We start from the raw sequence: 25,982 nt of genomic DNA, 5'->3' as shown, positions 1-25,982 counted from the left end.
AGCGTACTTCAGACTTTGTATTTTCAGCTTTTTATATGGAAAGTTTGGAACAATTTTAGCTTTAATTAATTAGTTTTATATATGTGTTTGTCCAAATTTAGTATTATTTATATTTATGTCTATACTATATAAAGGAGCTAGGTTTTATATATATTAGCTAGAAATTATATTCTTTCTAATCATTTTTGCAGTCTCGTAAATAGAATGTTAAGCTTACCATATTTTTATATCACATTATATACCACATATCTAACAAAGGTAGAGAGCCCCACATAATATAATATCACAAGCAGTGCATTAGAAAAGGAAATGTGTTGAGCTTAACGCTTCAGAAGCATGTTGGGCATTGCCAATTTAGAAACCCTTGTGGGCCTCGCTAGACGTTTTGGTGCAAAGTGCTCTGCAAGGCCCATATGGAAAACCCATCTGCACTGCATTTGTGGGTTTTACTTTCATGAGCCTCAGCAATTGGAGAAATTGATGCAACCAGAACCCTCATATATTGCATACAATACAAGTACATAATGATGACAGATGAGAAGTAATGATCTTTACATTGGTTAAGAGCATTTACGTCTGCATTAAAACTTATCCCTCCAATATATGTATATATATATCTTTTGCATACAATACAAGTACATGATGATGATGACACAGAACTAATGATCTTTACAGTTGATGATTTTCGTTTTGCTTTTTTATTCCTTAATACAATCATTACACTTGTATAATTTATGCAAAGATTAATTGGGCTTTGGCTTTATTGTCTTTGCTCTTGAATACAAGAAGACTCCAACAAGAGCCAGACCGGTCCCTGCAATGCAATGGAAGCCAAGCCAGTCGTTAAATTGATTAGAACAGAAATGAATCTTAAGCAGGCAATTAATGTATTGATAATTAAGGAAAGTGTGACTGACCGAGAGAATTTATGGGCGAGACGGGTGTTTGGAAGAAGATGACTGAGGAGACAATCACCACCACACGCTTCACACAGTTCCCCACTGAGTGAGTCACCGGCGATACCATCTCCAGTATCTTATAAGACACCTGCTTTGCTTTCCCCACAAAACACATTAACTAATTACATACAAATAATTAAGCAATCACAAGTCACAACAAACAAACTCTCTGAAAAAGTGTCACCTGCTGATAAGTATGGAAGCAGAACCCAGCCAGAAGAGATCTCACGCATAACTCTCTGATATTCAATCCTTGGCGTGCCTGAAATTAAAGTAATAAACAACATGCTTACAATAAAATATAAGAATGAATGCTTCATGCTTCATGCTTCATGCAGGGAAGCTGTTTTGCTTATTTAGAACTGATGGTATTAGTAAGTAAGAAGTACTCACAGCTGAATGCAGGTATGCAGGAGTAAATTTAACGCCTTCCAAGAGAATCGCCGAAGGAACCAACAGGATGAAGGAAATGATAGTTATCACTGAGAAGAGATTGATATTGTCCAAAGATTCCTGAATTAGGAATCAAAATTCTATTTCATAAATTATTATATCATCTTCCATACGATCATATATATAACATAATAATGGCATTAGCTGGTGGAGCCATGTTTGGTTTCAAAGCATTCTCTGAATGAAACAAAGAAATCCACATCAGCTGGTGGTTACTAATTTTACCTCCTTGACCATGAGCTTCTTGCTGAGTACATTACGCGATTGGTTAGTAAGATTAGAGGCCATTGCGCTGCCGAAACCAATCCTGTTTCAGAAATGGAATAATAGATAAAGCACTTGTAAGAACAAGCCAATGCAATGCAAGGATGTGCTTGTAAAAGGACTTTTGTTACCAATTAAAAGAGGCCTCGGTGAAGGATGCCAATGCCACTCCACCTACAATTGGCACAAGAGAAGAAACCACCCAGACAGTCGGCCTCTGTGTGCACAGAGCAATCAGCATGATCAATAAACTGAAAATCAAATAACTTCTTTACATCAACAACACCGCCTTTCACTGATTGCGGGGACAAAAACTTACCCCTACCTCTGCAAGTAAGAGGGCAGAGAACAGGACCGTGAAGAAGGGCTCCATGGCTTTGATTGTGTGAGTGAAGGAAACGGCAACTTTCCCAAGACTGATGTTAGTCAATAGGTGCCCATTGTGTGTGCCACAGCCAGCGGTACAATTGCTCCAAGCTGCAATCCAAGTCAATTGATTAAGCACAAGGAACAAAATTATATAAATCATGCAACAAATTTAAGCAAAAGTAAACAAACAAACAAGGTAAACAAATTTTATTTTGTGGCAAGAAGGAAGCAATAAGTAGGTACCTGTGAGCGAGTGATGTTTGGCCTGGGGTAGAGGTTAAAAGCCCACATCAACGAAATCATCACAGTCCCGCAGCCAAACTGAAACGCCGTCATCGTTGCTGGAAACGGATAGACTTTCAGAACCTATGAACAAGCTCTGGCCTTTAAGTTCTAGCTTTCTTATTTAGGCCAAAATCAATGATAATCTTACACCATTCTTTTTAAACAAGAAAAAGCAATTCAGAAATGAGAGAACATATATATAAAGGTAGAGCAATGGGCAGTGAACCTGTTTGTTGTAGATGTTGAAGTAAATATTCAAAAGGTACCAAATTCCAAACAAAGCACCAAGCTGCAAAGTCTTAACCATCCCCCTCGGATTCGAAGCCTCTTCAGCACTCTCGGGAGCAGCCCTGACCTTCAAATTATCATATCTTCCACTCAAGAAAAGGAAGGAAGCAGAGATTTTATTGAAGCTCGGAAAAGAAGAAGATGAAGAAGAAAATGTGTAAAAATGTGTTTGCCATGAGAGCCTACGGACACAAGTGAGATTGTCAAGTTGTATCAAAGACGTTGAGGCCGAAAGTTGAGAGGGTTTAGGGATAGAGTTTCGACACGGAGGTTTGAGAAATGAGGTGGAAGGAGACAGAGCAAGCGCAGTGCCCTGCATCATCTTAGTTTGTGGGATTGGAAAGCAAGCAAGAGAGGGAGAACTTAAGTGTTTAAACGTTGCATGAATACAAAACTGAAAGATGACTGCGTTTCTTTCCGGTTTCGTGTTAATTCATTTTTGGATTGTGGTTGCTTAATCCGACTGTAAACTTGAATAACACAATTTGATATTAAAAAAAAACACAAGCGCTTGGCTTTGGCCCAGAATGAGTGAAATTAGTCATTGCAGGGTTTTGTAAGTTAGCACTGCGTGGTGTTAAGCTACCAGTGGAATGAATGGATGGGATGGATCTCAGCATCCTGTGTACAAAATTCGCTGAGACAAACATGTGGCCTTAAGCGCTTATATTTTGAGGCTTACTGCCTTCTGAGAACCAATCTTCCACAATCCGCAATATGGTATTTGTTTGGTTTTCTTTTATCGTCTACCATTTATTTTTCAAAATAATTGATGACTAAGATACTGAACCAAAAGCCACTGGCCTAAAGAAGACAACGATACTTGAGAAGGGGACAGAACAGAATGGAACTACGTTTCTGTCTAGATATTGAGTTTTACTACAAATAAATAATTCAGCAATTGGCACATCATAGTGATTACTTGGACTTTAGTTAACAGGGGATGGAAAGAAAACAGAAGTTAAATAGAGAGAATGTTCAAACTAAATAGCAGCTAAAGAAAACTACTATGCATAATATAATGTTTTGGAGAATTCTTTCCTCGGCTCTGAATGCTTGGCATTTTCGCCTTGTGAAATTTGTGCTTAGTAGCCGTCTAATGTGATTTCACTCAAAAACTTTCTAGTTAAAAAGAATTCCCCTTACAAAAACAGCACAAACAACAGAACCTTATCCCAACTATCTGGGGTATTCCCCTCACATAAGACGGGAAATGAACCGGACTCAAGAATCAGACTCTATATCTCATATATAGATTAAAAATGCATAATTTATGAGAGGCATTTAAGTCTTGCAAATGTCAAATAGCCAGTGTGACCTTTGGCCTCGCTGCACGGCCTAGCCATGACTGTGGGAGGACCAGTAGTTTCTCGCACATTGCTTCCTTCATTTGATCGCTGCCGCCTTTTGCGTGGAAGAGATCCAAGAGAACCAGCTTCGTCACCCTGGAAGTCATCCAATTTCCCTTCTCGAACTTCATATGTCCGAAGGAGTATCTCAAAAGTCCTTATATCTATACACAAGCAGAAGATACAGATCTTAGACGTAAAAAATAGACTTACATGCTCCATTAGGGAAGAAATTTAATAATAAAAAATGTAAGAGAAAACACTCGGAAGAAGCAAAGTAAGTCCAAAAGAACACGCAATACAAAGCACAAAGGAGATAGCCGCATCAAAGCCCACCTGTAAAGCTTGATCTCATAGTCTCTGACGCTCGTCCCACCTGCTCAATACATGGGGAGAAGGAGCACAATATACCATCTTGTTTCAGCATTTTCCCAGCTGATGGGATGGCCAACCAGGGTTGGGGTAGGTCCAGGAAGACAGAATCTGCCATACCAGAAAGTTCATCTGGAAATCCTTCACCCTGAATATCTCTAACTCCTACAGTGACCAAGTTGCTTAATCCCGTCTTCTCAAAATCCTCCCTATAAAAGTAAAAGATCATGTGAGCCTTTCAATAATGATAACCTTCTCAACAGAGGAAATAGCTTAATCTTAGTACGGAAGCCTGGTTTTGCAGAGAAAGTAAGCCACTGGTTTAAGTTTCTTCAATTTTAATTTGAGTAGACTGAGTTTATGTGAGGCTAAAACAACATGACGAAAAGTAAATCTAATTTGTACAACTTCTGAACTCAAAGTTTGCATGTTTCGGAAGGCAAAGCCTATACAAATCTAATTTGTACATGGAAGGAGATACCAAAGCATGGAAACCAATTAACATTACAATAATAAGGAACAAGGAAAAAAGTGATCTCCACTTCTTACCTAGCAGAGACCGCCCTTTGCTCATGGAAATCAAATGTATAGACATGTCCTTTAGGAGCTACAGTCCTTGCAAGTGATGTAGTTAAAGATCCACTTCCAGTCCCTGACTCAAGAACCAAACAGCCAGGAACTATTTCCAAGAACATGATTACAAAGCTAATGTCCGCAATATAGAGAATCTGAGTCCTGTGGCTTAGAACCAAAGTCCAAAGTTCAGGAGTAGGAGCTAACAAGTAAACAAATCCACCCTTGTTGCTGAAAACCTTGGAACCAAATTGCTTTCCTACCCAGTCTGAATGTTTAAACACGCCAAACCGATTTTCAAGTACAGAACCATCACACACTTTAATAGCTTTCATGTTGTCATACCTCTCATAGACAATAACCAAATCTCCATCACGAATACAGCGAGTAAAAGATAACTTCTTTGTTGAATCAATGGGCAACATCCTCAACCCTGACATTGTTAATATGGATTTGAGTTTAACATTCATGGAAGTTGAGCATTTAGCATTATAACAAAAGCAAATAGTTTGTCCACAAGTTTCGTTTGTTCATCAATGTTGTAACAGTTAATTGTTCTCACTAAAAGGGAAACCTGAGTGTGTTAGCACATAACTAAAAGGGCACTCCTTTAACAAAAATATAAAAGGAGGAGCAAACAAACAAACCAGTTATCAATTTATCACCTGATAAGATTATCAAAAAGAGATAATAACAAAGCAGTTGAAGTAAAATTACAAAGTGCTTACTTCTGCAATCCACCAGATGTTGATATCCAACTCCTCAGAAAAAGAAGAGCCGAAGAAGGAGGACTGGGTAACTGGGTTCACGTGGAGAGCTGAAGAAGAAGAAGAGAGAGAAGCATACAATCAAACAAGACAAAATGATTCGGTATTTCAGCCTCACAGTTTCACACTGAACAAGAGCCGAAGAAAAAGAAAAAGAAGGGGAGGGAGGGAGGGGAAGGCTGGATCGTAGGTTTAAGGAGCACTGGAGGTTTGGGCCTTCCGATTGGGGTTCTGAGTAGGTGAACAAAAAAGGGTCTTATTCTGGGCTTGATGGTAGGTTTCAGCCCATGAAAATAGTAGGTTTCAGCCCATATGGCCCTTCTTTCATGGACAGAGTAGCTCTGTATTTTGGAGGGTAATCTCTGCATTTTCCCCTTTTTTCTCCTATTAGTATCAAATCAAAGATCAGAAAACCGAGTTGAAACCAACCGCTCTCTAATGGATTGAGCCAAAATGAGTTATCCACAAACCTGAACTTTAGCAGAGGATATATACAAGGAGCTGGCCAAAAGGGTCTTTCTTTCACACTACCATTAGCAGAGAACCCTGCTTCAAATTTTGGGTCCGTTTGGTTGCTGAGGAATTGAAAGAAGAGTAAAATAGATTTAGCTGTCCTGAGAATCTTAGCCTTCTCTTAGCAACGAAACGACCCAAATTGGGTTATTGGAAGGAACTTCCCTTGGTGTCGTCGCCATTGATTAGTCCGTCTCACAATCAGGTATGCTGCGTGCTTATATTTACTGTTTCAACCACAAAGAAAGTTACGAGTAACATCGTCATTGCTCTGGCAGGATGCAGCTGGAGGTTACGGCTGATACTACTAACCTGAGCTATTGGTTGAACTGGAGAGTCTTGCTATGTGCAATTTGGTTATTCACACCGATTGTTATAGCATTATTAATGATATGGAAATATGATGCTTCAGGCCATTTGAAATCTGACAGGAGAGAAACTCAGCAGGATGCAAATCAGGATTTATGCAGTGATAAAACGTGGAAACCGTGCCTCAAAGAAATTCACCCAATTTGGTTGCTGATTTATCGAGTAACTGCATTCTGTCTGCTTTTGGCAACACTGATTGCCAGAGTTGTTATCAGTGGAGGTGGCATATTTTACTACTATACTCAGTAAGCCTTGTCTTATGTTTGGGCTCATCTTGTGCTATGCTTTGAATTCTGGGGTTATTTATAGATCCTGCAAAACCCAAAAACATAAAAACTGAACCAGGTTTCCAGCTTAATTCGTTTCTTTCTAGTTATGAAGTGTGTTTATTTTTTTTATGGTACTTCCATCTTCAGGATGTAATGTTTTCTGGATGCTGGACAGGTGGACTTTTACCTTGCTTACCATTTATTTTGGGGTATGCTTGCTTTCTGATCTTCGTTTTGCCTTTCACTGAATCACCTCAATTAATTTGGTGGCATATCCAATGTCTATGTATTTCAGAATCGTATGATGCGATCATTTCCACACTACAGAAACTCCCAGTTTATCTGTGTTCTCAGATCTCTTTAGACTATGCTCAGAACTTCTTTCCTCTTTTGCCTCTCTTTTTTGTAGTGTGGATCTCTTCTCTCCATTTATGGATGTTGGTGGTACAATAAAATCAGCAGCATGGTTACTTCAGGCGATTATCATGTTGGGACAGATGCAGAGGATGGAGCATACATTCCCCTTGAATACCAGGAGAAAGACTCAAATCCTGAAGAGGAAAGTTGTCTTCACCTAGCAGCAGCCAAATGCAGTTTTGTCTTTGAAGCTATGTTCCAGGTCCCTTTTTTCCCGAATGATTGATGAATGCAATAGCTTTGTTAATAAACTCATTATATATCTGTCTGGCAAGCTTGCTTTGTTAATGAACTCAATTGAAATCTATTCAGATGAATGCTGGGGCAGTGATGCTTACTGATTGCGTTTATTGGATCGTTATATTTCCGTTTCTCACCGTCAAAGATTACAATCTGAATTTTGTAAGTAGCGCATACAAATTTATTGGATCGTTATTAGGCACCGAAAAGATATGGTCATGGATTATAGATTTGTAAGAACATAGACATTGTTTAGATCAAATATAGTTGATTCATCTGAACTGTTGATAAGTATGTCTTATTTTCCTATCTAGCTTAAGGTTTATACTTCTTGTTTATGTTCCCTTCTATGTCAGATGACCGTGAACATGCACACAATCAATGCCGTTTTACTCCTTGGAGATGCAATGTTGAATTGCTTGGTATGTTCACATTTTTTTTCTCTCCCTCACTTTAAACTCATACAACATATATCTATAGCTTCTTTCATGGTTAACTTTCTCAACTTTTGCAGCGACTCCCCTTTGTTCGGATATCTTTATTTATTTTATGGACGGGTGCTTTTGTCATTTTCCAGTGGACCATTCATGCTTTTGTATCAGTATGGTAATTTTGGTTATCCTTTTGTACATGCATGACAAGAACTTCAAACTTGCATAACAAAACAATATTATTCCCGTCATTTACAAATTTGTCTTATACATCCATATCTACAAACATACTAATTTCATTATTTTTTAAAATAAAATAAAACGTCATTGCTCACTTTGTTGCAGGTGGCCATACCCATTTCTTGACTTATCATCACCATATGCCCCGCTGTGGTATGTTTGTTATCCATCTCTCTACCCATTCCGACATTATTCCCCATTACATTAGGACTTAATTGCATGTTTAGTAGTGTATTAATGCATTTCATTTTGTGATACTGAATTGCAGGTACTTACTGATGGCATTGACTCATATCCCAAGCTACGATGTCTTTGCCCTAATTGTGGGATTAAAACATCACCTCTTGTCAAAATGGTTTCCCCAGTCTTACCAGTGCTAGGTAAGTAAGAGAGATGAACTAAAGAACCACGCACTTAATTTTCCCCCCTTATCCAAAATTGTAGTTTTTCTTCATTCAATTCGATTTCTTTCTTTTAAATTACTCTATATTAATCTAATTTACAGCGTGAGGGATTCGAGCTTGAGTAATGAGTGCGAGGAGGTGGGCTTGCTGCCCTTGCTCACGTCTGCACCTATTATACACCAGCTTTAAATTCAATCTAAACCACACCATAATAAGCAGGATAATGAATCAAAACCAAAGAATAGATCCTGGGATTATATATTCACAATCAAGAAAATTCAAAGACGCACATATATCCAAATCGAAACATCAAATTACCAAGCACTTTCAAGTTGAATGTGCGTTTTGATCTGAAAAGGTGTAACAGATCAAACAGAAGCACATAACTGAAATTATTATACTTTACTAATCATTCATCCAATTAGCCAACTCCTGCTTTAAGCAGAAGTTTTGGTAACAGCTCCAGCTTGAGACAACAGAGGCACCAGTTTTCCTTCCTTGTGCAAGGCAGTTGTTGCTGCAGAACAACATCATCAAATATACATTAACCAATGAGATAAAAAGACTTTTAATAATGTGGAAGGAAGGCACACAATTAAACCTAATCAATTAAGAGCCATGGTCAAGGGATTTTAAAATCTTACTGTCACATCCACCAATGTGGTTTCCACCAATGAACACATTGGGTACAGTCCGCTGGCCAGACCACTCACCCAGTGCTGACTGTATCTGAGCTCCATCACCTTCGAATGCCAAAACAAAACCACCATTTACAAATAAAAAAAGCTCAATTAAAGCAAATACGTGAAACAAGTCCTAAACACTTTCATATTTCATAACATCAAAACTAATTCCTAATTACTTGACCTAATCACCAAATTCAGGTTTACCAGGTCCAATCCAATCCAAGCATCAAAAGCGGGTGTTTTTTTTGTCTCTTTTGAGTTTTGTTTTCAATATTTAAATGTAATTAGCAACACACACACCCAAAAAAAAAAACCCCATCATCAAATAAACAATGATACAAAAACTTCTAGCTTTTGCGGGGGACATGTTTATATACTCAACTCCAAACAACCAAACAAGGAGGACTAGATTAGATGTAGAATTATATACATATACATATATATTTTTAAAAAAAATTAAAAAGATTGAAAGGAGAAAGTGGAACTGACTCTCAGTGTCCAGCTCAATGGCCTTGAATTTAGCTCCCAATTGAGTCAAGAGCTGCTTCACGCTCACGCAGTAGGGGCAATACGTCTTGCTGCAATTGCAAATTAATTTACAGATCCATAGCCTTTCTTAAAACAATAAACACACGCATAACAATTTATCAAAGTTCGATAAAAAGAACCTGAACACGACGACCGAATTGGACGACACGATCTCCTTCGCCTTTGTCAATGCCATAGCTCTCTCTCTCTCTCTCTCTCTCTCTCTCTCTCTTTTCGCAACCCTAAATTCCAAAATCCTCGCAATCTTCTTCTTAGAATAGAGAGCGTTTCGGAAGATGCAGAGCGTCAGAGCGGTATATGTAGTGGGCCGCAGTGTGTGGATGATAGACAACCGACCTTGCACGTATGTCTTTGATTTTTCTTTTGCATTCTTCTTGAGGGCCGTAATGGGCTTTTTCTTTTCTTCTCTTCTTTAACCGTCAATGATTTGTGGTCAATATATTCGTTTGTAATGCCCGACGTTGGTCGCTGTCCAAGATCACCAAATTTCACATCACTCTACGACGTCATTACGTTCGTCAGTGGCATTACCATAATCGACGACGTTCGGTAACTAAAAATCCAAATGTTTTTATACAAATTTATAAATAAACCCAATGCCAATATTTAAACATGGCTGACCATGTATCCAAGTTTTATTTTTATTGAATTTTCAATAGAAGATTATGATGCAAATGGTGATCATGACTACATTAATAGCATAATCACAAACATCGTCCGGACGAAGAAATCTTGAGTTTAATTGAAATATATAAACACAAGATTGAACGAGTGAAAATTGGTGGTGAAACAGTCGTTAAAAGTAAATTTGCTTATTGGCCTTGACAATGGCTACATTTAGAGAAGGATTTATAATTCTAGTTTTTATCTCTGAGAATATGTTCCAGGGAAAAACCCCCATCTCTAATTGAATTGCTAATTTTTTAAAATAAAAACAGATTCACATATTCCCACTGAAAAACTTTTCCTAAATGACCTTCTCTTATAGATTAGCATCGATATAGTTAAACCACAGCAGGTTCCAGAAGCTTTTGCTCAACATTCTTTGCGACAGCGTCAATAAATTCTTCGGTGTTCAAGTAGAACTCCCTCGATACCCTGCATGAAACATAACCTTCTTAGTTTAGTACCCCAAAGATCCATCCCCTCTGGCTAAGTTAGTCACCTCCATCAGATGCACACAGACGAAGGCAAATTAAATTGACCATGTACAAAGATAATGCGGATGGTCCCAAACAGCAAATTCACGGAAGAAAAGCCAATTTATGCCGTTGCTTTGGACTGTGCACACCCCAACTACCTTGTTAAACAGAGCCAAGAATCTACTTACTTGGAACCATGGGTCAAAATGGCAAGATCCTTGGTCATTTTTCCTGCCTCCACTGTCTCAATGCATGCAGCCTCCAACTTTCGAACAAAATCCAGCAACCTATCATTTTTATCTAATTTGGCCCTGGAAACAGTAAAGATTTTTCAGGTTATCTGATGCAAAAAGAAAAAATGCAAGCCAAAATGATTTATCTAATAGTTCAATCTTGAATAATTACTGTTACACAAGGCAGATTGCCACTGTAAAGCACGTTGTCACACTTCATTAACACAGTACCTGTGCTCTAAGCCTCGTGTCCATGCAAATATTGAAGCAATACTGTTTGTACTGGTTTCTTGTCCATTTTGATGTAACCGAAAATGACGAGTTACTGTCCCATGAGCTGCTTCAGCTTCTATTGTCTTCCCATCTGAGGATAACTGCAGAGACACTGGTTAGAGTTTGTGGCATAGAAATAATGAAAGTTACTGTTTGATGCATACCAACACAGAAGCCATGAGGCCCAAAGAGCCAAATCCTGCACACCAAAAAAAATAAAAAAACAGAACAAATTATTGAACTCTGGATCGAGAGAGAGAGAGAGAGAGAGAGAGAGAGAGAGTTCAACAGCACCTTGAGCAAGCAAATCACTTTGGACATCTCCATCATAATTTTTGCAAGCCCAAACATAACCACCCTCACTTTTGAGTGCATAAGCCACCATGTCATCTATTAGCCGATGTTCATACCTAAATGCCAATAAAATCTTCAATTAATTATTTCAATATATGCCATGCGACAATGCATGATTCCATATTTACCATAGACAATACATACCATATAGAGTTTTCTTCAAACTTCTTCTTCCACTTCTCGTCATAAACCTCCTCAAATATGTCCTTAAACCTGTGGCAGTCCTAGAACTCAACATTTCGTATATTTTTTCTTTAAAAAAATTAGGCAAAATTATACTTTTGATCCGTATAGTTTAAGTCTGGTTCCGCTTTAGTCCCATTAGTTTAAGTTCAACATATTTACCTTATAATTTTCTAACGCTTTCATTGTGGTCCAAATTTTCATTTCAGTCACAGTGGTTGACAGAAAACGTGAACGTTTGCTTTAGATTTGTCAAGGCAGAAAGAGCAATGTGATAGAAATGTAGAAACAAGCCATGATGAAGGGCAAATTCATCATGTTTTGATAATTTCTGTCTACCACTGTGATGCAGCTATAATTTTTTGGGCCTCATTGAAAATGTTAGCAAACTATAAGGATAAATTCACTGAAAGTAACTATAAGGACTAAATAGAATCAGGCCTAAACTACAGGACAACATACTTAAAGAAAAAAGAAAGAAAGAAGAGTTGAAAATTGGATTATTCCAACAAAAGTAAATTTACCTGCCATCATATTTCTTAAGAATTGTGTTTTTGGTGCTCAAGTATAGTGGCCACTTCTTGGAAAATGCGAACGACATTGACGAGTCAGCAAAAGCTCGAATAGACTAACAGATTATACAAGAGTTTGTTAGCAGAGTTGATCAACACAGTTGCCCACAATGGTATGGTGTGTCCAAAATGTGGTAAGGCAAACCTCATCAACGTTATACATAGAAAGGGCCACACCAGGCCCTTTGAAATCATAAACATCAAGTTCCACAGGGGCATCCCCTCCTTCTGGGACTGAGCAACAGAGACGGATAGATGTCAAAACCCGTGTTTAATAGGAAATTACTACACCAGCTCAATCATATGACCATGAAATCAACTTACCAAAAACCATTTTAAGCTTTCCCGGCCCTTTAATAACTGTATCAGTGGCTCGATACTGATCACCAAAGGCATGCCTACCAATACATATGGGTTTTTTCCAACCTGAGAATTGGACAAGTATTGAGCAGTTCCAACAATATATTACTAACTTTGAGGATTATAAAAGAGTCCAAACTATTACCAGGTACTATTCTAGGGATGTTTCTGCATAGGATAGGTTCACGGAAAACAGTACCTACAAGATCAAGCATAAAAATTTATATTTTATTATAAATTGTTTGAAAAATATTAGGGAAAGAGAAGCCTCATAAGAAAGTCAAACTAGGCTATGTACATAGACAGGTCATTTTAATGGTTAACCATATTTAAAAGAAAAATGAACAAGATGAAACAAGTATAAAGCAACTGGAATGAAGCTGGGACACTTAAATAAGAAAACTGCTTCTTCACAAAATCTGTGCACAACAAAGCTTAATGAGCTGTTGCAAAGAGACTACTGTAAACTTGCATTACAGTAGCTACTATCAGAAACCACTCTAAGAACTCCACTGCAAGAACTCTTGGTCACATATTAACTATGATACTTGATGTTTAAACCCAAAAGAAAGACCAACTTTCCAACAGTGAGGTATGCCAACTAAAACTATTATTGAAATGAATGAGTAAGTAACAAAACTAAGAGCATTAGAATTCTGGTTTGAATTCAAAGAAGAAAATTTATTAGATACAAACCGTTTAGAATGTTTCTAATTGTGCCATTGGGACTCCTCCACATTGATTTCAGCCCAAACTCCTTCACTCTGGTCTCATCTGCGAAGTATGAGAACCTGAAATTAGATGAAACAGAACTACTATTTCCATAAGATAACAGTTAAAATGTCCTGGGAGAACAGAGAGATCATCTGTTTGCACATCTTTTGGAAAGGGTTTGAGCATATTGAAGTTTTGAACACAGCCACAATGTCCCTTGGAAAGGGTTCAAGTTTATCATGGTAATATAGACAAACACAGAATTAAGGAAAAACAAAAACAACTAACCAGGAGTTATTGTAGCACATTTCACGGCAACATTGTACCTGAAGAGCAAAAACGTTTAAATAAAACAAATACGAGAAGCAAATTGCTAATCATTCATTAATCCCTTGAATTCAGAAAATTAAATTAAAGTGAATCAAACTACTTACTTAAGAGCGGCTTCGGCACTCTCCACTGTAACTCGGTCATCAGTAGCATCACGGTTCAAAATTCCTAAATCATAATACTTTATATCCAAATCCAGATGGGGAAAGATAAGCTGCAATTGCATATGACGGAAAAAAACCCCCATTAAATCAAATCAAATTCCACAATAAAGCATTACTAAAGTGAAATTCACATTGAAATGAATCTTCAGACTTTATCTTTAATCGTTTTCCATATGATCCTCGTCATTTCATCACCTAATTGGAAAAATAATACAACAATCAATACGGTAGATAAGCACAGCAACAATTAAGTTCACAGAAAACGAAACTGCATCATCCTACAAGTTATGCTCCGTTTGGTAGCTGTGAAAACAGAGTTATTAAAAAGACTGAAAAAAATTCATTATCTGAAATCTTATCATCCTGACGACTCAACTGAACTTCATTCAACTACTTCGCATTGTATAAGTTTTCGCATAAATCGAAACCAACATTCGTATTTTTCCTGTGCTTTCTCATAAACCAAGCAGAGCATCGCTAAATAATAAAGCAGTATGGTCGTAGCATTTAGGGAACTGACCGTCCATTTCAACAATAGGATTCTGAACCCGAATTTTATCGAAGCCGGGGGACGAAGCGTAGCATCGCAACGAAGTGTGACTAAAGCGAACGGAGAACGAAACACGATTCCCAGCAGGCACTCCATTGAAGAGTCTCGGGGACGAAGAGAAGGACAAGCTAGGGTTTCTCATGGCTACAGAGGACGAAGCTGACGACGATATCATCGCAGCGCGCGACATGGCGCTCAATTGCAGTCTCGCTCTTAGCATTCAATATATACTTATATGAGTTTGCGTTACGAGTTGCGACTGCGAAGATGCTTTGCTCGAACTCCAGAATTTGGTCTTACGCTGCGTTTGTCTCTATAGAAATGAGCTCAGCTCTAGTGCTCTACTTTTTTATTACCGTTTTCATTTGATCGGCAGGGAGGTGTGTTGAGTCTTTGAGTAATTACATCGGACGGACGAGAATATTGAGACGATGATTCGGTGTGAGCGTCAGCATCTGCCGACGGGCTGGCGGGCTGGCGGGCTGGCGTCGTGGTCCCAGGTCTAAAAGGCCTATCAATAAGCATTGGGCTCGACAATCACTAGGCCCGCACAGAACAACCCGATGCCTGGCTTGCAATTTTTTTATTTTTACTATAACAATGTAATATTCTAAATTACCCTAATTTATAAATAAATTTTTGAGCTCAGCCATATGCACACTACCCTCACTAATTGGCCTAAGCGCATCTGCATGCATGATTTGCAAGATACAATCTTTAAATTTGGGCTAATCTATAATAAAAAAATAGATTATTAAGTATAAAAAAGAGACATTTTGGAAAAAGCAAAAGGAGAGAGAAAATTTTTAAAAGAAGCAAAAATGGACAAAAATACCCTTATTTATTTTTAGATTTCTTAATGAATCCAATATATTTGCATGTCTTTGATTTGAAAGTTGAGTGGTTTTTTTGTCTTTTTCCAAAAGTGAAATTTTTTTTATGTCTAAAACCTAAAAATCCTTATAAAGAATATATTTTTTAGGTTTCTCTCGTCTTTAATAAATGTTGAAACTATATATGAGATTTTTAAATTTCACATATATATAAGTTGGTATTGTATTTTGGGAACGTGAAAATATTGATTTCACATTCTTTCAAATTGAATTATAATTTTCCAATAATAGCTCAGTTTTCAAAATCATATATATCTTTGGAATATTTTGTTCCCTTTTTCTGAATAAAAGAAGGCAGTCTAGTGACATGTCTCTTTACAGTCCCACCAACTGTATCTATCTCAGTTGATTTGATAATCCTTCCACCCACCTATAAGTACGCCTGAGAGAGAGAGAGAGAGAGAGAGAGAGAGAGAGAGAGAGATTTATGAAGTGTGGTGTAATCCATAATTTGCATTCACCGCTTGTGTGAAGCAGCAGCACAAAACTGGAGTGTAGCTTAAGCGAAAAATATGAGGTACAACAAATCAAAAATTGCAATTTTGATCGTGTTTGTGCTATTATTGGAAGGGGTGTTAATGGTACATGTTAGAACCAAATCCAAGTTGAAGCAACATTCTTCAAGGCCAAGCTCATCATCAGGGAGTGTTTTCTTCAAGATATGGAACTTCAACTACAGAAGCAGCAACCAGAATAGCTCTGGGAATGGCAGAAACTTAAAGTTGAAGCACAGAAGATTTAGCAACCATGGCTTCTTCAGATCACTCCCAGCTGCTGATGAAGAACAGAAGAGAATCACACCAAATGGTGCAAACCCACTTCACAACAGGTGAAGGTGAGTTCACTCAAGGCCCCAGCTGGGCCTTGACTTGAACAGCAGCATGGTTGCTCAGTTTTCATGCTTGAAAGCTCCTTCAGCTTCTGCAGCTATGATCATTCTTATATATGTCTAACTTTCTAGCAATAACTTGTTTTGTTCCATTCTAATTGTACTCTCTCTGTTTATATTTATTTTACTTCCAAGTTCTGTGCTTTTAATTATTAAAGTTCATTTCAGTTGATTGAGAAAGATGACATACATAGATGCTATGAGAATTTATTTTCTTTTCCTTTCCTTTTTGGACCTGTTCTTGGATTCTGGCCTTCATTCTTGGCAGAGGAAGGACCAAATGGAACAATAAATGAATGGAAGCTTTGCATTTACATGAACAAAAGAAATGTTTCTAGTAAGTAATCAATCTTTTTGTGTTGTTGCATAAAGATCAAAGCCCCACCACTGGCACTGTGGCAAAACTGAAAAGTTGGAAAAAAAAAATGCTGCAAAAAGAAAAGAAAAAGAAAGAGTGAATTGTCACAAACAGCCCTTTGATTGAGATGGAAATTTGATTAGAGAAACCTTTAGAAATCAGAGAAAAGGACATAAAATTAAACAAGAAGATGCCAAGAAAAAGGTCCTTTGGTTGGTCTGACAGTTCACTGGCAAAACAACAAATCCAAACTCCCTTTTGCTGCATTTAAAAATGTGTGTGAGGTGAGAGCAGCAGCACCAAAGGAGATATCCTTTTCCCAACTGTGGATATATATATTTACTATCTCTCTGTAGCCGCCAGCGGAGAGGGACAGTGACACTACCCCACAGAATTGCAATAATACAAACAAAGACAGACATTCTCTTGGGCTCGTGAGTTTGCAAAAATCCAGCAAACCAGAGAAACCCAGTTATCATAGAAAAAGACCCAACAACAGAAATGGAACAAATGAATTCAGCAACAAAATGGGCTTTTGCTTTTTTATTTTTCTTGGATTTTCACGGGTCAGTCTACAGGAGGTTCTTGTGGCCTAGATTCGTTTTCTCCTTATTGTCATGTGATTCTAACTCCAGATATATAGCTGCTCACCTTGTCCACTGTCCAGTAGCTTTTGTTTACTCTTTTCTTCACCACGTGGGAATGCTCCCTTTGTAGTTTTTTGTATTTCAAAATTTTGGATCTTTCTGTTTTCCGAATAAGCACAATTTATGTTTTATTATTATTTTTAATTAAAATGAAACACACATTGGTTATGTAATATTTGTTTATTCTTTTGGGTTGGAATAGAAGCTTTATTCGCTAAGCATACATACATAAGCAGATACATTGCGTATGGGTATTTCGGAGAGTTTCATCCTCTACCCAAACATCAAAGATTATGAATATAAACACATTATTTGACCGGCTATTGCAAGAGGATATAGTTAAGAACAGTTGTTCACTAGATATCATGTCTTCGAATTCTTCCTCACAATATGCCTCGTATAAAAAGTGATAAATAAAACATGTTTGTTATGTAATATTTTATTAAAACTTTTTAGTATGACGTCGTTTTTTTATTTTTTATAAAGATGAAGCTGCCACGTTCAAAATAAGTAAATTAGGGTTTTATAGCTATATATGTTACCAAAACCAAGCGGCCCCAGAACAATTGTCTCAGATTCATCTTAGTTTTGGGCCTCCTGATCAAATTCAGGCCCTTTTTGATAGATCATTTTCATTTCGACAGTCCAATCCGTTAATAAACAGTCTATTTTTATCCTCCTTTTTTGGGGGTAAAACTTTTCACTTTCCACTCCCTCACTTATCAGTTTTCGATCCCGCGCTAAAACTCTTAAACCCTAAACCCTCGACAGCTCTCTCTCACTCTCTCTTTTTCTCATTTCCACAACCGCCATGGCGTTCATGGCTAACCGAGCCAATCCACTGCTCAACAATCTCCCTCACTTTCTCACATGGCGAGCCCTAGGGTTCCGAACAATTTGCAGCGGCCGCATGGGCTTCTCGTCTCAGTCGCAGCGGCAACTCGATCCTGAATCCCCGTAGCAGGCACCAAGGTACTCGAGACTTTCAAAGAAGAATTTGAAATCGGAGATCGTTTAATTACACTTGAATCCGGAAAGATCGCTCGCTTCGCTAACGGAGCCGTCGTTTTAGGCATGGAAGAGACCAAAGTCTTATCCACCGTGGCCGCTGCCAAAGGCGATGCCGTTCGTGATTTTTTGCCTCTAACTGTATGTCTCTAATTAAACTTACATTTTCGAATTTCTTTATGTCGAATGCATAAATTCTTCAATTATTTGAAGCTTCACTGATCGTAGTAGCAGTTAATGGGTAAAACTTCTATGTGATAATATGGCGATTATAATTCTAGTAAGAGCCTCTGTTTCAATACGGTCCCTTTCATGCGGTCATGTTCTTTTTGCATGTTTGTTTATTAATCACTTTGTGGTTCTTATTGCATTTTGGCGTATTGCTTACTGTAAGGTTGATTATCAAGAGAAGCAATTCGCCCAAGGTGTTATTCCGAACACATTCATGCGAAGGGAGGGAGCGCCAAAAGAGCGTGAACTCTTGTGTGGTCGAATCATTGATCGACCAATACGTCCCCTATTTCCTGCTGGGTTTTACCATGAGGTTCAGGTATGGTGTTATGGTTTAGGTTGGTTTAGGTTGTTTTTTATATTTATGATTGGCACTCTTTTGCGGCAATAATGGTCTCTGGTCTCTGAATATGCATTTCCTGATGTTCATACATAGGTAACAGCGAGTGTTCTTTCCTCTGATGGAAAACAAGATCCAGATGTGCTGGCAGCTAATGCTACATCTGCTGCACTTATGTTATCAGATATTCCTTGGGCTGGCCCCATTGGAGTGATTCGTATAGGCAGGATTTCTGGGCAGTTTATTGTTAACCCAACTATGGATGAGGTAATGCTTACTAGTGATTCTTTTCTGTCTTTCAACTGCCAATGCCCACATATTCACTTGTGATCGTTTTTATGCCTCTAAATATTTTTTTCACTCAAACTCACTTCATCTGATTGGTCCTTATTGTGTATAAATGCAGCTTAGCTTAAGTGATCTCAACTTAGTGTATGCCTGTACGAGGGACAAAACCTTAATGATTGATGTGCAGGCTCGTGAGATCTCAGAAAAAGATCTAGAAGCTGGGTTAAGATTGGCTCATCCTGAGGTAAGTCATGAAACCTGCAACGATTTTGTGAAGTCTCTTTATTTATGGAATTCTACTAAGAAACTGGACTCTGATTTCAGGCAGTTAAGTATATTGAACCTCAAATCAAACTGGCTGCTAAAGCTGGTAAGCACAAGAAGGAATATAAATTGTCAATGATGCCAGATAGAACATTGGAGAAAGTCGGTAAATTGGCAGAAGCTCCTATAGAAGCTGTTTTCACTGATCCTACATATGGCAAGGTTCATGTCATCTTTATGTGTACATCGTCTGTTTCTTTTTGAATTCCTTCTCTTCATGCATGGTAATTCTGTATTGTGTCTTCTTTTGGGTTTCAATTGTGGAATACTTTAATTTCCAGTTTGAACGCGGAGAGGCCCTAGAGAATATCATGCAAGATGTGAAAAAAGTACTTGAAGAAGAGTGTGATGAAGAAAGCTTGAGACTTTTACCGAAGGCAGTAGACACAGTGAGGAAAAAGGTAAGCCATGCCGAAATGAAGCTAAACAGAATTCAGTATCTTTTTCCTTGTTTTGATTACTTTCATATTGTATGTCTGTGTGCATCCTTCACCTTAGTCGTATCATTATCTTCAAGAACCTCTACATTTTCCATTATACTTAACAAGTTACGACCTATTATATGATAAATGGAATATGGCATTTGGAAATGTTGATTTTGGGATAGGCATTTATCTGAATTAGGTAGTTAGGTTTTCTATTAGGAGCTGCCGACTGACTCTCTTTATTTTCTTAGTTGTATTCTTCTGCCACACACACACACACACACACACTCTGGAATAGGCACATTTTCTCTTTTAGTTCTCACATCTTTCATTATGATTAATGGAAAAAATATTAGGTTGTCCGTAGAAGAATTATTGCGGAAGGATTCAGACTTGATGGGAGGTGTCTTGATGAAGTTAGGCCTTTGTATTGCGAAGCTGGTAATTTGCCTATGCTGCATGGATCATCGCTTTTTAATCGTGGAGACACACAGGTCAGTATGCATTTAAAATACTGGATTTTGAAGTGTTTAAAACTTCATTCCAACTCTCGGTACATATTTGGTGTTACACACAGGTTCTTTGTACTGTAACACTTGGGGCACCTGGTGATGCTCAACGCTTGGAGTCTATTGTTGGTCCCCCAACAAAACGCTTCATGCTTCACTACAGCTTCCCCCCATTCTGTATAAATGAAGTCGGTAAACGAGGTGGCTTGAACAGGCGTGAAGTTGGTCACGGTAATCATTGCCTACTCGCTAAATGGAGCAATGTGATTTTAATTTTTCACTTTGCCTTTTGGGTCTGCTCTAGGCTTTGGGCCTGGTGGCTGCTTGAGTTTACTTTTTTTTAAAAGCTTTAATAACCTTTTGAATTTATGCGGCTGGACTTATACCTAGTTTGTGTTTTCTAAAGCCCAAGTAAGAATGCAATTGCTATAATATGATTGTACATACTTCATACATAATGGTAATATGGTATATGGGGTCGTGAAGCCCAAGAAAGAAACACTGCCACATGTATCTGAAAGTGATGCTACTGCATCCTTTTTTGGAGTCTGATGGTTGCAATAACCTGTGCCCACATCACACTTGATTTAGCAACTATCTAAATATGTATATTGTTTGCCCTGTTGATTTATTTCCATTTACCAAAGCAACAGTGGGTTCTAGGCTCACTTTAAACTGAAGTGAGATGCCTGTGATGTTTTACATAAATGTATTTATTAATTGTCGTTTTCAATCTAGCATCAGACGTTTTAGGACATAGATAAGTGGTTTAGGATATAGATAAGTGAATTCCTAGATGTTTCTGTGTAAATGCACAACGTTCTTAATGACATAGAAGTTTTACCTTCTAGAGTAGAAATAGAAATGATAATTGTTAAACAAGTTAATAATTATAAAAATTTGTAGTTGGTTTTGAATGAATAGGAACTCTAGCGGAGAAAGCTCTCCTTGCTGTATTACCTCCTGAAGATGATTTTCCTTATACTGTCCGTATCAATTCTGAAGTAATGGCGTCTGATGGTTCGACATCAATGGCAACTGTCTGTGGAGGTATTCTTTTCAGTTTACTGCAGTAGTAGCTATTGCCAATCTTTTTGTGTATTTAATTATAGTTATTTTATTTGGTTTCTGTAGGCAGTATGGCTTTGATGGATGCTGGCATTCCACTGCGCGAGCATGTAGCTGGTGTCTCGGTAGGTCTTGTTAGTGAAGTTGATCAATCAACTGGCTCAATAAAGGATTACCGTATATTGACTGATATTCTGGTGAGATTTTTACTTGGCTTTATGTTGAGTTTTACCTGTTGCATGGTGGCCTTATGAAAATAGTCAATGATTTCTGTTATTTCTCAAACTGAATTTGCCTTTAAATGCCATATCAGACCTTCACTTTTTCATTTTCTTTCTCAGTTATGCATGTCTCATTTTTTTTGCTTTGGTTTATTTCTTCATTGTGCTTTAAATTGAATATTTTAGAATTTATAGCCGAAGCTTTATAACTACTACTTGTGGGTTTCTGATTCCAGATTTTACAAATTATACCAATATATCTATGTTTTATTTATATTATTAGTCAACTTAGAAGTTTATTTAATTTTTTAGGGTCTGGAAGATCATTTGGGGGACATGGACTTTAAAATTGCTGGCACGCAGAGAGGAATTACGGCAATTCAGTTGGATATAAAACCTGCTGGAATTCCTTTAGATATTATTTGTGAAAGCTTAGAGCCTGCACGTAAAGGTCGCATTCAAATACTTGACCACATGGAGAGAGAGATCAGCGTGCCACGCACTCAAGATGATAGAAATTCTCCTCGATTAGGTTGAGTTTTCAACTTAGTTCTTTTGTCTTTTGTTTTTAGCCAGTGACATCTCTTAGGCAATAATATGTGTGTGTGTGTGTGTGTGTGTGTGTATTGAGCTTCAAGATTTAAGATTGCTGGTGCAGCTACCTTGAAGTACAGTAATGATGCACTTCGTCGCTTGCTTGGCCCTCTTGGTGCTCTAAAAAGAAAAATTGAAGATGAAACAGGTGTGATTCTTTTTTCTCTCTTTATTTTTAATCCATAAAGAAACAAGGATGTTTTGCACTTCTTTCTTACAAATTATTGAGCCCCTTCTGTTGATAATATTATCTGGCCTTTGGATTTTACTTTTGTTATCTATATTCAGAGTCATTTGGTTTTGTCAGCACTGTAGTTTGGGCGCATTATATAATGTTTTCACTCCTAAAATAACACAGGGAAAACAGTCTACAGCTATAGTACTTACCTAAACCGTCTCATGGATGGAATTTGGGTTTCGTTTATTTTGTTTTCATCTTCATGTATTTATGTTATGCGCATGTTCTTTGTGGGTTTTGTTAAAAAAAATTTCCTTCTGGTTGATTATTATGTTATGCACAAGTTTTTGATGCCATCATAGACTGCCCATGATATAAAATTTATGCATATTGATTAACTCGACAATTGTTGCTTATTTATTTCAGGAAGTTGCTTGACCCACTCTTTATTTCTCTCCATTTAAACAAAATTTTGTTTGTTGACAAATATATATTACAGGCTGTATCTCTGATAGTTAGTTCTGTTGATTTCAGGTGCACGGATCTCCGTAAGTGATGGAACACTCACCATAGTTGCTAAGAATCAATCTGTAATGGAAAAAGTACTGGAAAAGGTATTTTGCCACTCAGTCAGCTATTATATTTCTTGAGTTGATTATAATGTTGTTTTTCTACGGCATTGAATTCCATTCAAAGCTTTATAAACATGATGCATCTTTGAGTGCCTCCAGGCTCTCTCTCTCTCTCTCTCTCTCTCTCTCTAGTCATTTCTTGTGTTGCCTTTATTGGTTTATTCTGTCCTTCAGGTTGATTTCATACTTGGGCGTGAGATCGAAATTGGTGGGATCTATAAAGGAAGAGTATCTTCAATCAAGGAATATGGTGCATTTGTGGAGTTTAATGGTGGTCAGCAAGGCCTTCTGCACATTTCTGAGTTGTCACATGAACCAGTACGTAGAATATTGCATTGCTTTAGAATTCCTCCCCACACCCTCTGTGTATAAAAATGTTTATGGAACAACTTTATATATATTACAGGAGATTTTTCTATTTCTTTGTGACATTTATGGCTTTTTTATTATTATCAGGTTTCTCGGGTTTCAGACGTGATATCTATTGGGGAGCAGCTTTCCTTGATATGCATAGGCCAGGATGTTCGCGGTAACATTAAATTATCCCTTAAAGCTACTTTACCTCGACCTAGATCTGAGACAAATAATGTGGTTGAGGAATCTGTTTCATCCACCAAAGAAGCACCTAGTATTTGGGCATCTGCTGGAGACCTTTCGTCTAATGGACAACAAAATCAGAGCTCTATATCTGAAGCTGGAGGCATTAATGCCTCTTCTTCTAGTCCACCAATTCTAATTCGAAGTGCAGCAGAGTGTGATGAGGAAGAAAAATCTGCTGGTTTGGTTCAGAATTCTAAAGATACTTCTAGGCCTGTTGGTGCTTCAGAAACAGATCACAAGCCAAAAACATTCCATCAAGATAGTTCAGTACTTGCTAAGCCTGGCCTCCTTCAAACTATTAATGATAAGATGTCAAAATCTTTCTCACAGAAGGAAGGAGATAAAACTGAAGTTAGAAGCCCTGTAACTGCAAAAACTCTGAAGATAGGAACAAAGGTTACTGCCAAGGTTTATCAGATCCGCACGGGGGGATTGGTGCTTGACCTAGGTGGGGGAATTCGAGGAATGTATCGGTTTGAGGTATGTGCCATCTTGTTTTTATAGGACAGAGAAGTATTTTTCTTTTTCTTTGGGTGAATAATTAGATTCCTTCCTAGTAGTTACCCAATATCCACTCCCTTCAAGCCTTCATACTGTACCTTGGTTTTGGTTACAAGAATCTTTTCTTGCTAGTATAGTCACTTTCAGGCATTTCCATATGTTGCCTTGCCACTCGTTTGTCTAAATATCCACATTTTGTTGTCTAAGCCTGTTGCTCAACACAGTTCTGATTCATGTCACTCATCCATCTCAGTCGCTCAGTCTATAAGTGGGAGTAACATCGCCTTTACTCTCCCTTTGGCATGATGTACATCTTTTGTTTATCATCCAATGGAAGATTGAAAAACGGGTACATGCAATTAGCTAGAATGATCAACCTAGGTTATGGTACATTATTTTGCCTTACATTTAATGGCGTGAGATGACCATGAACTCAACGAAAAGAGTTGTATTTATTTTATTTTGGTCCGATGGAAAATATGCCCCTTTTTATAAATGACGTATTTACTAACCTTTGTTTTGCCGTGCAGACCAATGGTAAGAACGACTTCGAAGTCGATGATGAGTTACGAGTTGTATGTGTTAGTTTTTCTAGCAAAGGGATTCCAGTAATGTCCCTGGTGGATGATGATGAGTAGCAATGTTTTTGTCACGTAGATAACTGTCAAGGCAATCATCTTGAGGAAATTCTGGTTGCAGTGGCAGAATAGAGAGACGGTCGCCTAGCCGAACAACTACCGAGAAGCTTTTGCAGGTTTCATACAAAAGCTGGTTGGAAGATAATATCTTGAAACCACGGGTCATATTTGGAAATGCCAGGAACGGTAGCTCATGAACTGGTTTCCCGTGATTTCGGTGTCACGTTTTAGCCAAGCATGGCCCCAGTTTTCTCTCTGTTTCTTTTCACTTTCATAGACTTCTCTTGTACATATTTTACCGGCTTGTCATTCCTTTTATTTTTTTCCTGCTAATTCCATCATTCAGGGATTGCATCCGCTGACAAAGTGTAATTGGGCCGCTATGAAGCCTAAACAAATCTTTGAGCCCGAAGAGTACCCAAGCTAAGTCCAAGCAAACTCTTGGCATTGAGAAACCAATGTAACATATCGGAAGACGATTTATTATTTAAGCTTAAACTCATGGCAAGAAACTGGAAATCGCACACCTATAACGTTCAAATTAAGGTCCAAAAGGCCGCCCAATAATTGTGGAAACAGGTCCAAAAGTTTGCCAATAACGTCCATTAAGGCCCAGAAGTCAGCATAATAAAATAAGAAGGCCCAAAAGTCGGACTAAATGGGTCCAGAGTTCGCCCAGTAACGTCAAATAGGCCCATAGTCAGCCCAATGATATGACAGAAGCCCAGAAGTAGGGCCTAATAACGTTAAATCAGGCTCATAAGAAGGCCCAATAATGTCAAATCAAAATCATATTGGGCCCAGTAACGTCATATCATTCCTAGAGATGGGCCCAATAAAATAAAAAGGGCCTCAAAATTCGGCCCAATAATATGAAATCAGGCCCAGAAAACTGCCCAGCGTTGTCAAATTTGGCCCAGAAGTCGGCCCAAGAACAGAAAAAGGGCAACAAAGTCGGCCCACTAA

General features: G+C 38.0%; 6 protein-coding genes across 9 annotated transcripts; 2 read left to right on the top strand and 4 right to left on the bottom strand.

Annotated features, from left to right (window-relative positions):
- Window positions 1-577: 577 nt before the first annotated feature.
- Window positions 578-3,147, bottom strand: LOC103329834 (phosphoenolpyruvate/phosphate translocator 2, chloroplastic). Of its 4 annotated transcripts, none has more exons than XM_016793744.2 (9): window positions 2,557-3,147; window positions 2,289-2,411; window positions 1,996-2,153; window positions 1,808-1,893; window positions 1,638-1,719; window positions 1,353-1,472; window positions 1,144-1,221; window positions 918-1,047; window positions 578-814 (listed from the first exon to the last, which is right to left on the bottom strand). In XM_016793744.2, exons 3-9 carry the CDS (start codon window positions 2,047-2,049, stop codon window positions 744-746), a joined length of 621 nt encoding a protein of 206 aa, XP_016649230.2. In that variant the 5' UTR covers window positions 2,050-2,153; window positions 2,289-2,411; window positions 2,557-3,147; the 3' UTR covers window positions 578-743. The 4 variants fall into 4 exon arrangements, with proteins under 4 accessions (XP_016649230.2, XP_008230576.2, XP_088906113.1 ...); XM_008232354.3 differs by having other exon boundaries at window positions 2,002-2,153; window positions 2,557-2,991; XM_089049987.1 differs by having other exon boundaries at window positions 2,289-2,386; window positions 2,557-2,698.
- Window positions 3,148-3,723: 576 nt separating this feature from the next.
- Window positions 3,724-5,783, bottom strand: LOC103329833 (S-adenosyl-L-methionine-dependent methyltransferases superfamily protein). The gene is made up of 4 exons (XM_008232353.3): window positions 5,641-5,783; window positions 4,889-5,345; window positions 4,304-4,548; window positions 3,724-4,131 (listed from the first exon to the last, which is right to left on the bottom strand). The coding sequence occupies exons 2-4, from the start codon at window positions 5,335-5,337 to the stop codon at window positions 3,890-3,892; spliced, it is 936 nt and encodes a 311-aa protein (XP_008230575.2). The 5' UTR covers window positions 5,338-5,345; window positions 5,641-5,783; the 3' UTR covers window positions 3,724-3,889.
- Window positions 5,784-6,094: 311 nt separating this feature from the next.
- On the top strand, window positions 6,095-8,637 carry LOC103329832 (uncharacterized). The gene is made up of 9 exons (XM_008232351.2): window positions 6,095-6,397; window positions 6,471-6,806; window positions 7,006-7,039; window positions 7,240-7,449; window positions 7,560-7,649; window positions 7,844-7,909; window positions 8,002-8,093; window positions 8,264-8,311; window positions 8,427-8,637. Exons 2-9 carry the CDS (start codon window positions 6,472-6,474, stop codon window positions 8,536-8,538), a joined length of 987 nt encoding a protein of 328 aa, XP_008230573.2. The 5' UTR covers window positions 6,095-6,397; window position 6,471; the 3' UTR covers window positions 8,539-8,637.
- Window positions 8,638-8,786: 149 nt separating this feature from the next.
- On the bottom strand, window positions 8,787-10,134 carry LOC103329830 (glutaredoxin). Its single transcript, XM_008232350.3, has 4 exons — window positions 9,917-10,134; window positions 9,738-9,826; window positions 9,207-9,305; window positions 8,787-9,079 (listed from the first exon to the last, which is right to left on the bottom strand). The coding sequence occupies exons 1-4, from the start codon at window positions 9,970-9,972 to the stop codon at window positions 9,000-9,002; spliced, it is 324 nt and encodes a 107-aa protein (XP_008230572.1). The 5' UTR covers window positions 9,973-10,134; the 3' UTR covers window positions 8,787-8,999.
- Window positions 10,135-10,593: 459 nt separating this feature from the next.
- On the bottom strand, window positions 10,594-15,046 carry LOC103329829 (Isocitrate/isopropylmalate dehydrogenase family protein). The gene is made up of 15 exons (XM_008232349.3): window positions 14,643-15,046; window positions 14,274-14,317; window positions 14,063-14,172; window positions 13,917-13,954; window positions 13,611-13,688; window positions 13,060-13,113; window positions 12,879-12,980; window positions 12,700-12,788; window positions 12,507-12,610; window positions 11,944-12,012; window positions 11,740-11,855; window positions 11,610-11,644; window positions 11,404-11,546; window positions 11,128-11,250; window positions 10,594-10,895 (listed from the first exon to the last, which is right to left on the bottom strand). Exons 1-15 carry the CDS (start codon window positions 14,890-14,892, stop codon window positions 10,802-10,804), a joined length of 1,449 nt encoding a protein of 482 aa, XP_008230571.1. The 5' UTR covers window positions 14,893-15,046; the 3' UTR covers window positions 10,594-10,801.
- A 3,119-nt stretch (window positions 15,047-18,165) lies between these two features.
- Window positions 18,166-25,528, top strand: LOC103329828 (polyribonucleotide nucleotidyltransferase). Its single transcript, XM_008232348.2, is given in 17 exon segments — window positions 18,166-18,412; window positions 18,415-18,608; window positions 18,862-19,017; window positions 19,135-19,305; window positions 19,445-19,570; window positions 19,651-19,812; window positions 19,932-20,051; window positions 20,432-20,569; window positions 20,653-20,815; window positions 21,509-21,634; window positions 21,719-21,849; window positions 22,186-22,405; window positions 22,532-22,615; window positions 23,180-23,259; window positions 23,452-23,595; window positions 23,734-24,357; window positions 24,909-25,528. Coding segments are annotated over 17 exon segments (2,889 nt in total). The 5' UTR covers window positions 18,166-18,270; the 3' UTR covers window positions 25,017-25,528.
- Window positions 25,529-25,982: the final 454 nt, after the last annotated feature.

This window comes from Prunus mume, linkage group LG4 (assembly GCF_029339155.1).
Source record: "Prunus mume cultivar Tortuosa linkage group LG4, ASM2933915v1, whole genome shotgun sequence".
Classification (NCBI taxonomy): Eukaryota; Viridiplantae; Streptophyta; class Magnoliopsida; order Rosales; family Rosaceae; genus Prunus; species Prunus mume.
The sequence above is the reverse complement of the archived record's forward strand: the minus strand, read 5'-3'. Positions and strand labels throughout refer to the sequence as shown.

What these genes read in the sequence shown, in the direction of transcription:
- LOC103329834 (XM_016793744.2), bottom strand. Translation starts at nt 2,049, where the DNA reads ATGGAGCCCTTCTTCACGGTCCTGTTCTCTGCCCTCTTACTTGCAGAG. An exon ending in TCTTACTTGCAGAGGTAGGG is followed by an intron (nt 1,894 to 1,995) that starts GTAAGTTTTTGT and finishes CTGTGCACACAG; the next exon opens with AGGCCGACTGTCTGGGTGGT. An exon ending in ACCGAGGCCTCTTTTAATTG is followed by an intron (nt 1,720 to 1,807) that starts GTAACAAAAGTC and finishes TTTCTGAAACAG; the next exon opens with GATTGGTTTCGGCAGCGCAA.
- LOC103329833 (XM_008232353.3), bottom strand. Translation starts at nt 5,337, where the DNA reads ATGTTGCCCATTGATTCAACAAAGAAGTTATCTTTTACTCGCTGTATT. An exon ending in CAAAGGGCGGTCTCTGCTAG is followed by an intron (nt 4,549 to 4,888) that starts GTAAGAAGTGGA and finishes TTACTTTTATAG; the next exon opens with GGAGGATTTTGAGAAGACGG. An exon ending in TATGAGATCAAGCTTTACAG is followed by an intron (nt 4,132 to 4,303) that starts GTGGGCTTTGAT and finishes GCTTGTGTATAG; the next exon opens with ATATAAGGACTTTTGAGATA.
- LOC103329832 (XM_008232351.2), top strand. Translation starts at nt 6,472, where the DNA reads ATGCAGCTGGAGGTTACGGCTGATACTACTAACCTGAGCTATTGGTTG. An exon ending in TGCTTACCATTTATTTTGGG is followed by an intron (nt 7,040 to 7,239) that starts GTATGCTTGCTT and finishes TCTTTTTTGTAG; the next exon opens with TGTGGATCTCTTCTCTCCAT. An exon ending in TCTTTGAAGCTATGTTCCAG is followed by an intron (nt 7,450 to 7,559) that starts GTCCCTTTTTTC and finishes AAATCTATTCAG; the next exon opens with ATGAATGCTGGGGCAGTGAT.
- LOC103329830 (XM_008232350.3), bottom strand. Translation starts at nt 9,972, where the DNA reads ATGGCATTGACAAAGGCGAAGGAGATCGTGTCGTCCAATTCGGTCGTC. An exon ending in AATTCGGTCGTCGTGTTCAG is followed by an intron (nt 9,827 to 9,916) that starts GTTCTTTTTATC and finishes TTGCAATTGCAG; the next exon opens with CAAGACGTATTGCCCCTACT. An exon ending in CCACATTGGTGGATGTGACA is followed by an intron (nt 9,080 to 9,206) that starts GTAAGATTTTAA and finishes GTTGTTCTGCAG; the next exon opens with CAACAACTGCCTTGCACAAG.
- LOC103329829 (XM_008232349.3), bottom strand. Translation starts at nt 14,892, where the DNA reads ATGCTAAGAGCGAGACTGCAATTGAGCGCCATGTCGCGCGCTGCGATG. An exon ending in TCCTATTGTTGAAATGGACG is followed by an intron (nt 14,318 to 14,642) that starts GTCAGTTCCCTA and finishes TTTTCCAATTAG; the next exon opens with GTGATGAAATGACGAGGATC. An exon ending in AATTAGAAACATTCTAAACG is followed by an intron (nt 13,114 to 13,610) that starts GTTTGTATCTAA and finishes TTGATCTTGTAG; the next exon opens with GTACTGTTTTCCGTGAACCT.